Source organism: Oncorhynchus keta, chromosome 34, assembly GCF_023373465.1.
Source record: "Oncorhynchus keta strain PuntledgeMale-10-30-2019 chromosome 34, Oket_V2, whole genome shotgun sequence".
Classification (NCBI taxonomy): domain Eukaryota; kingdom Metazoa; phylum Chordata; class Actinopteri; order Salmoniformes; family Salmonidae; genus Oncorhynchus; species Oncorhynchus keta.
Genome location: NC_068454.1, coordinates 16038801 through 16048810, shown reverse-complemented (window position 1 = coordinate 16048810; position 10010 = coordinate 16038801). Strand labels below are relative to the sequence as shown.

The 10010-nt window shown below is 40.8% G+C and overlaps 1 protein-coding gene across 1 annotated transcript; it reads left to right on the top strand.

Annotated features, from left to right (window-relative positions):
* Positions 1–291: 291 nt before the first annotated feature.
* Positions 292–1827, top strand: LOC118377427 (mid1-interacting protein 1-B-like). The gene has a single exon (XM_035764335.2). It carries the CDS (start codon positions 564–566, stop codon positions 1029–1031), a length of 468 nt encoding a protein of 155 aa, XP_035620228.1. The 5' UTR covers positions 292–563; the 3' UTR covers positions 1032–1827.
* Positions 1828–10010: the final 8183 nt, after the last annotated feature.

The window sequence follows — 10010 nt, the reverse complement described above, 5'->3', positions numbered from 1 at the left end:
GGGCACATAGATATTGGATACATTTAACACATTTTACTGCAGGGCATTGAACGAAGTTAAACTCATATAATTTGGTTCGTAGAAGATGCATTTCTTTGCTATTGGGGACAGGCAGGGTCTGGGTTGACTAGTATCTCTATTTGGAGGCCGCTCCCCTTCATGCAAACCATGCAAAACATGTGCTATTATAGGTCATTGGAGTCCGGTTACAACTGTAGATGAAGAACACTCCTTACAAACAGGTTCTGAGCTGCTGGGAACGCCCTTGGACACGAAACCACCTGCTTTATAAAGATCCGACCGAGGACCAGAGAGTCAAAACAAAAACGAAAAGGAACAGGCACAAGAACAAACAAGATAACTGCCGAACTCTCCCACAGCTTGGAACACGGAAAGCTCAGCTAATGCTGCAGCATTAAAAAAGGAGGGGCCACTTTCCAAAGCGATTAGAAAATAATTAGAGAAGGGTTGCACAAATAGATAAACAAACTATCCAGCTCCGATTGACAGTTACAACTGTTATTTCTGAAATAAGTTTGAGAATCAACAACAGAGTCGAGAAAATGATGCAAATCTCAGAATCCCACCTGCAGAAGAACTCCTTGTTCAACTCCATGAATCGCTTCATTGGAGCCGTCAATAACATGGACCAGACAGTGATGGTGCCCAGCCTGCTGCGGGACGTCCCACTGGAAGAAGAGAGGGAGATGGCCGCCCTCAAAAGCTCGGGAAACAGCGACATCGAGGACGGCGACATGTACAGCTACTACCAGCTCCTGAAGTCCATCCGCTGCGACATCGAGTGGGGAGTGATGCGCGCCGAGAAGCTCAAGGAGAGCCGGGGTCCCAGCTCTCGGATTGAATCCAAGGAAGAAGAATCGGAGGTGTCGTCCGAGGAAGACGAGGTTAACCTGCAAAAGCAGTTCCAGTTCCACATGACAGGGCTTCACGGGGTGCTGTCCAAGCTGACGCAACAGGCCAACACTCTCACCAACCGCTACAAGCAGGAGATCGGCATTGGATGCTACTAAAGTGTAGCGTAATGACCCGAGCGAACCCGCATTCCCTGATGATCGATGTTGTATTATTTAGCGCAAAGGAGTTGAACTGAACTGAATAGTCTATTACTTATGAAATTCTTTTGAATAGATGGAGAGAGAAAGAAAAAAAGAGATGTGATATTTAACCTTTGTTGATCCAAAGAAATGTTGTGGTTGAACTGCAATGTGGTATACCTGGGTTCCATTACCCCCTGTTTTGCACTCTGTTTTGCGCACTGTCTATGTTTTATGAGCCGTGTTACACCTTGACCCATGCGTTCAGCTCAAGTGGTACACATATAATGCATATTTATACTTTTATTTAATATTGATGTATAACTTATTACCTCATACTGTATGTTTGAGAGCTGTATATTTCCTGGTTGAAGAAGTGCATGACCGCAGACATTTGGCTACATTTTGAACATCCCATTAAGGGATAAATGCGCATATGATTTAGCATGTCTAATGATGCCAATGTGTCAAATAGTCTGTACAGGTTTTGTACTTCTTCCTATTGTGTCTTTATTATGTGCTTAGCTAAATGGAGGAGGCTTGACAGATTCTTGCCTATGATCCCAATGCTACCCTATATGATCAATGAACTGGAATCAACAGATGGTTCTTCTGAAATAATGAATGATTCAAAGAGATCATGTTATTATGGTGTTATTTCCATGGTAATTATGGAGAGGTGAAACTCTAAGACCAGTTATTTAATGTACTATTTTATGCTTTGGATTGAATATATTTGTATGGAGAAATAAACTTGTTTTTATAACTGAAAGTAATTTGTTATTTATGTTCATTGCCTAGCAACACATCAACTAGAATGTTGTGGAACAGGATTATATTTCAAACAGCTACCATCCTCCAATTGACCCCAATACATTTCAACAAGGGTTTGATATTGTATATCCCTAACATTTCATGTTTGTCCAGGGACCAATCCATCTGGTACTCAATATGTACCCATTTCTGTTCAAACCAAACTCTATTCACCCTACGTTCCAAGAGTGGTGCAGCGGTCTAAGGCATGGCATCTCAGTGCTAGAAGTGACGCTATAGACCCTGGTTCGATTCAAGGCTGTATCACAACCAGGCGTGATTGGGAATCCCATTGGGCGGTGCACAATTGGCCCAGCATCGTTAGGGTTTGGCTGGGGTAGGCCCTCATTGGTTCTTAACTGACTTGCCTAGTTAAATAAAAAAGACAGGTAACTGCCAAAATAAAGTAGAAATTGTTTTTCACCCTCATCAATCTACACACAATACCACATAATGACAAAGCAAAAATATGTTTTTATATTTTTTAGCAAATGTATTACAAATTAAAAATGAAAATATCACATTTACATAAGTACTCAGAACCTTTACTCAGTACTTTGTTGAAGCACCACTGGCAGCGATTACAGCCGCTAGTCTTCTTGGGTATGATGTTACAAGCTTGGCACACCTGTATATGGATAGAGTTTCCCCCATTCGTCTCTACAGATCCTCTCAAGCTCTGTCAGGTTGGATGGGGAGCATCAGTGCACAGCTATTTTCAGGTCGCTCCAGAGATGTTAGATCGGGTTCAAGTCCGGACTTTGGCTGGGCCATTGAAGGACATTCAGAGACTTGTCCCGAAGCCACTCCTGCGTTGTCTTGACTGTGCGCTTAAGGGTCGTTGTCCTGCAGGAAGGTGAACATTTGTCCCAGTCTGAGGTCCTGAGCACGCTGGAGCAGGTTTTCATCAAGGATCTCTGTACTTTGCTTTGTTCATCTTTCTCTCGATCCTGACTAGTCTCCCAGTTGCTGCCACTGAAGAACATCTCCACAGCATGATGCTGCCACCACCATGCTTCACCTTAGGGATGGTAATGGCCAGGCGATAAGCAGTGTGTTTCCTCCAGACATGACGCTTGGCATTCAGGCCAAACAGTTCAATTTTGGTTTCATCAGACCAGAGAATCTTCTTTCTCATGGTCTGGGAGTCCTTTAGGTGACTTTTGGAAAACTCCAAGCGGGCTGTCATGTGCCTTTTACTAAGCAGTGGCTTCCGTCTGGCCACTCTACCATAAAGGCCTGATCGGTAGAGTGTTGTAGAGATGGTTGGCCTTCTGGAAGGTTCTCCCATCTCCACAGATGAACTCGGGAGCTCTGTCAGAGTGACCATCGGGTTCTTGAACACCTCCCTGTCCAAGGCTTTTCTCCCCCGATTGCTCAGTTTGACTGGGCGGCCAGCTCTAGGAAGAGTCTCGGTGGTTCCAAACTTCTTCCATTTAAGAATAATGGAGGCCACTGTGTTTTTGGGGACCTTCAATGCTGCAGACATGTTTTGGTACCCTTCTCCAGATCTGTGCCTCGACACAATCCTGTCTCTGAGCTCTATGGACAATTCCTTTGACCTGCACTGTCAAATATGCCTCTTATATAGACAGGTGTGGGCCTTTCCAAATCATGTCCAGTCAATTCAATTTACAAACAAGTGGACTCAAATCACTTTGTAAATACATCTCAAGGATGATCAATGGAAACAGGATGCACCTGAGCTCAATTTCGAGTCTCAGAGCAAAGGGTCTGAATGCTTATGTAGATAAGGTATTTCTAAAAACCTGTTTTCACTTTGTCATTATGTGGTATTGTGTGAATAAAAACATTTAATGAATTTTAGAATAAGGCTGTAACGTAACAAAATGTGGAAAAGGTGGAGAGGTCTGAATAGTTTCCGAATGCACTAAATACATGCAGTTTATCCACTTGATTAACATAATTCCATTTAAAGCACACATACACACTCTTAGGATACAGTAATGATACAAACCAAACATATTTTGGTAAACATGCATTCAATATGCTCATATTGAGGTAATATAGTAATCATGTAATTTGACATTGCCACTCATGGCTTTTCATCCAGCCAAGTAAGAATGAGTTATCATTTCATTCATAGTATGAGTCTGCTCTCAGTGTATTCTGCATCCATCAAGCATAGGTCATGCAACCAGCCACTGACTATTAGGACCATGTAAATACAGCTGCCAAGAGCAAATAGTAGGTCTTTACATTTGGGATATTGGGATGTTTAGTTTACACAATGTCATATAAGAAGAACAAACAACCAGTTTAATGTAACGCTCTCTGTCCAGCCTCGACTTCAGCTGTGAGGTATTAGAAGTTCACTTTTTCTTTCTTATATTTTTTTGTGATACATCTTAGGGCCAGGTGTATTCATAATATTTTCATTTGGGAAAAACATCTGCTTTTTATGAGAGGCATCCCCCCAAAAGGTCCATATATTTGTTATACTGTCATCCTTTTTGTTTAATATTCTTATCAATGCAAAGAATTAAGCAATATATATATATATATATATATATATATATATATATATATATAGTACCAGTTGAAAGTTTGGACACACCTACTCATTCAAGGGTTTTTCTTTATTTTTGTTATTATTTTCTACAATGTCGAATAATAGTGAAGACATCAAAACTACGATATCACACATATGGAATCATGTAGTAACCAAAAAAGTGTTAAACAAATCCAAATATATTTTATATTTGAATTCTTTGAAGTAGCCACCCTTTGCCTTGGTGACAGCTTTGCACACTTTTCGCATTCTCTCAACCAGCTCCATGGGGTAGTCACCTGGAATGCTTTTCCAACAGTCTTGAAGCAGTTCCCACTTATGCTGAGCACTTGGCTGCTTTCCCTTAACTCTGCGGTCCAACTCATCCCAAACCATCTCAATTGCTTTGAGGTCGGGTGATGGTGGAGGCCAGGTAATATATAATAATAATATAATAATATAGGTCATCTGATGCAGCACTCCAACACTCTCCTTCTTGGTCAAATAGCCCTTACACAGCCTGGAGGTGTGTTTTGGGTCATTGTCCTGTTGAAAAACAAATGATAGTCGCATTAAGTGCAAACCAAATAAGATCGCATATCGCTGCAGAATGCTGCAGAATGCCTTGAATTATACATACATCACTGACAGTGTCAACAGCAAAGCTCGCCCACACCATTACACCTCCTCCTCCATGCTTCACGGTGGAAGCACACATACAGAGATCATCCGTTCACCTACTCTGCGTCTCACAAAGAGACAGCGGTTGGTACCAAAAATCTCAGATTTGGTCGTGTTTTTGGCCCAAGCAAGTCATCTTTTTGGTGTCCTTTAGTAGTTGTTTCTTTGCTGCAATTCGACCATGAAGGCCTGATTCACGCAGTCTCCTCTGAACAGTTGATGTTGAGATGTGTCTATTACTTGAACTCTGTGAAGCATTTATTTGGGCTGCAATTTCTGAGGCTGGTAACTCCAATGAACTTATCTTCTAAAGCAGAGGTAACTCTGGGTCTTCCTTTCCTTTCTTTGCTTATTTGAGCTGTTCTTGCCATAAATATAAAATATATTTTAATATAATATATAATAATATTATATGCCATTTAGCAGACGCTTTTATCCAAAGCGACTTACAGTCATGTGTGCATACATTCTACGTATGGGTGGTCCCGGGAATCGAACCCACTACCCTGGCGTTACAAGCGCCATGCTCTACCAACTGAGCTACAGAATTGTTTAACACTTTTTTGGTTACTACTTGATTCCATATGTGTTGTTTCATAGTTTTGATGTCTTCACTATTATTCTACAATGTAGAAACTAGTCAAATACCAAACAAACAACTTGAATGAGCAGGTGTGTCCAAACTTTTGACTGCTACTGTATAAACATCTTTTTTTGTATATTTAAGAAACACAAAGGTTCTATCTTTATTGTTGAAAATGCTAGTGACTCATGACCCTTGTATAATCTACTGGACATATTGTGTCTATGTCAAATGTTCAGCTATCTAAGCTTTTGTTCAGTAAGTGTTATACGAGCATTAGGTGTTGGCAACAACTTGATTTGCATAAGAAGCACCTCATGCTCCCAGTCTATGACAACCCTCTAATTCTAGACATTCAGTTACATAGCATTGTTTAAATATTCCCCATGTCATGTTAAGATGGCTGTCATAGAATGTTGAAGTGTCATGTAATTAAGTGATAATGCCCAATAAACCGGTGTTTGGAGGATATGCTGGCACGGATCTTGTTAGGCCAGAGACTAAATCAATATATCCTCCAAACACTGGCTTCGAAGGCATTATAATTTTTCATACAACAGGTTACCAACATGTTCAAATTTTGATTGACATATTTTCATAAAAAATATTATTTTGATTAATTTATTCATACTATTTCCTTCCACAATATATAGTCCCGACACAAATCTAGGGTTGCTACCAATAAGGGGTCTCCTATGGGGACAGCCAAGAGTGTGGGATTGAACAGACAGAATAGGTTAAAGTCTAGATGCCAAGAACAACACCTTTAGGCTTGTGGGTAATACCTGAATACATACACTGTACCTTTACAGCAGTCACACCCCCCAGTGTTCTTCCTCGTACACTCTCTCTAATGAATGTTGCAACATGTAGTTTAACAAAAGATGTGGGTTATGTTCTCCTTCACTTTGCTTATCATTTTGTTACTTCTCTGTCACTTATATTCAGGCCAAAGGTATATCTGTGTTTGATTATAAAATGTTTATCTTTGATTTTGAAACACATTGTCAGTGATAATGATACAGTAACAACTCATCATTATCAACACTTGCATCGATTAGGAAGTCTCTTATATAAAATGTATGGGCTACCTTATCAGTTGTATTTTACACTGGCAGGTCCTGGAAAACAGCCACACTTTGGAGGGTGTTTTGTTTCAGGGACAAGGAAAGGACATAATTACAAGGACATCTTATCAAGATGAATTACACAGTAATAACCAGTTGGGTGAATGTGAAGCATGGTAGCCTATAGTAAAATAACATGGTACATTTACAGTTGAAGTGGGAAGTTTACATACACCTTAGCCAAATACATTTAAACTCAGTTTTTCACAATTCCTGACATTTAATCCCAGGAAAAATTCCCTGTTTTAGGTCAGTTAGAATCACAACTTTATTTGTTTAACTTGTTTTAGTTTGTGTGTGGGTGGGTGTCTGTTATGTTGGTTAGGGTGTTTTCCTGGTAGAGTTCTCTCAGCACCTCTGGCTGTACAGAATCACAGCAGCAGTGGTCACCTTTCTTACTATCAGAGCACCAATATAACGCTACACACACAATATTTTCTCTGTGTCTGTGTTGTAATGTCTGCCTTTGTTTGTAGGCTATCGAAACAGCATCGCTCACCAAACCCCCAGATCCAAGTTGTCATCAGGTGTATACAGAAAGACAGCGCAGTAGCCTACTTTACACAGGAAAACCTGCAGTAATGTTTACCAATGTTGTCCAGACATGCATTTGCTCACATCTAACATGGGAAGCAGCCTTCCCATTCAGCCAGCACAGTGTGAAGACGCCCCGTTGACACGTAGGCCTAGACCTAATTTTATTACAGATATGATGTCAGATATGAAAGTGGGTCAGATAAACCTAACCCATATACAGGGCATTAGATTTTTTAATATAAACCTAACCCATATACAGGGCATTAGATTTTTTTTATATAAACCTAACCCATATACAGGGCATTAGATTTTTTAATATAAACCTAACCCATATACAGGGCATTAGATTTTTCAATTGTTGAATTTGAATTTACTTCCTGAATTGAAATTGAATCAACAAACCCTGATGATTATTTTGCACAAATGCAAACATGTAAATATGGCCTGTTTAACTCAGTTAAGAACAAATTATTTTTTACAATGACGGCCTACCCAGACAACGCTGGGCCAATTGTACGCGGCCCTATTGGACAACCCAACTACGTCATGATTTGATGCATTCTGGATTCAAACCATGGACTGTAGTGATGCCTCTTGCACTGAGATGCAGTGCCTCAGACCGCTGCTCCTCTCGGGAGCCTGTGATTGATCCCGTGTTGTGGTGGTTTAACCAGTAGGCCTCGGTCAAATAAAATCAAGTCCTGTGAAACAAAACTAAAGTCCTGAAACCAGGTAGTCTCCCACAGGTAAAGGCTTTAAGTTTTCAGGATAAGAAGTTTGTGAGTGTGTGTAGTTATTAGTTTGTTAACGAAGACAGGGTGTAAACATTGCTATAATGGGTGTGATTGAATTCCAGCAGTCCTGGTTTTTATTGTGCCTCATTCTTCCATGGGGAACACCTTCACTGTGGAATGTCACTCGCCGCAGCCCTGTTCTGCTGACTGTGGTGCAGACGTGTCTCTCTGTGTGTGTGTTCCTTTATGTGTGTGTCCCTGTGTGTGTTCCTTTATGTGTGTGTCCCTGTGTGTGTTCGTGTTTGTGTCTTTATCATGTGTGTTGTATGCGTGATTATCTCAGCCCTGAATGGATGGCCCCTCAACACGCTCAAGGGTGCTATTTAGGATTAGTGTTAGCTGTTATGCATGTTAAACATTCTCACCTCGCTCCCCCTCTCTTTCTATCTCTCTATGCCTCCCTCTCTTACTCTGTTTGTCTCCCCGTTACTGTCTCTTTCTGTCTGTCTGTCTGTCTGTCTGTCTGTCTGTCTGTCTGTCTGTCTGTCTGTCTGTCTGTCTGTCTGTCTGTCTGTCTCTCTCATGTCTAAGTAACCGATTTGAAATGGCTAGCTAGTTAGCGGGGTGCTCGCTAATAGCATTTCAATCTGTGACATCACTCGCTCTGAGACCTTGAAGTAGATGTTCCCCTTGCTCTGCAAGGACTGGGAGTCATGAGTGAAAACATCTGAAGATCAACAAAAATAAACAATTAATTTGATTGCTTTTCTGATTTTCCTGACCGAGCTACCTGATGCTAAGTGTACTTAATATTTATCGTGCGATCGATAAACTTACACAAACGCCTGGATTGTTTTCGCTGTAAAGCATAATTTTAAAGTCTGACACGACAGGTGGATTAACAAAAGGCTAAACTGTGTTTTCCTATATTGCACTTGTGATTTCATGAATATAAATATTTATCGTAATAGTTATTGTATGTAGCGCTATGCTATTCAGCGGTTGTTGATGACACTTATCCCGATAGGGGGATTGCAGCCATAACAGGTTTTAACTGAGTTTTTATGGATATAAAGAAGGACTTTATCGAACAAAAGGATGTAACTGGGACCTTTTGGAGTGCCAACACAAGAAGATCTTCAAAGGTAAGGCATTTATTATATCGCTATTTCTGACTTTCATGTCGCACCTGCCTGGTTGAAAAAATGTTGTGCTTTCGCCGTAAAGCCTTTTTGAAATCTTACACAGAGGCTGGATTAACAAGAAGTTCATCTATATTTTGATGTATTACACATGTATTTTCATGAATGTTAAATATTTATATTTCTGTAGTTTGAATTTCGTGCTCTGCAATTTCACCGGATGTTGTCGAGGTGTCCCGCTAGCGGCACATCTAGCCGTAACAGGTTTTAACTTGGGTCAAACGCTTTGGTAGCCTTCCACAAGCTTCCCACAATAAATTGGTTGAATTTTTGCCAATTCCTCCTGACAGCTGGTGTAACTGAGTCAGGTTTGTAGGCCTCCTTGCTCGCACACACTTTTTCAGTTCGGCCCACAAATGTTCTATGGGATTGAGGTCAGGACTTCGTGATGGCCCCTCCAATACCTTGACTTTGTTGTCCTTAAGCCGTTTTGCCACAACTTTGGAAGTACGTTTGGGGTCATTGTCCATTTGGAAGACCCATTTGCAACCAAGCTTTAATTTCCTGACTGTTGTCTTGAGATGTCACTGCGATATATCCACATAATTCTCCTCCCTCATGATGCCATCTATTTCGTGATGTGCACCAGCCCCTCCTGTAGCAATGCACCCCCTCAACATGAGTGCTTCACGGTTGGGATGGTGTTCTTTGGATTACAAGCCTCCCTCTTTTTCCTCCAAACATAACGATGGTCATTATGGCCGAGCAGTTCTATTTTTGTTTCATCAGACCAGAGGACATTTCTCCAAAAAAGTATGATCTTTGT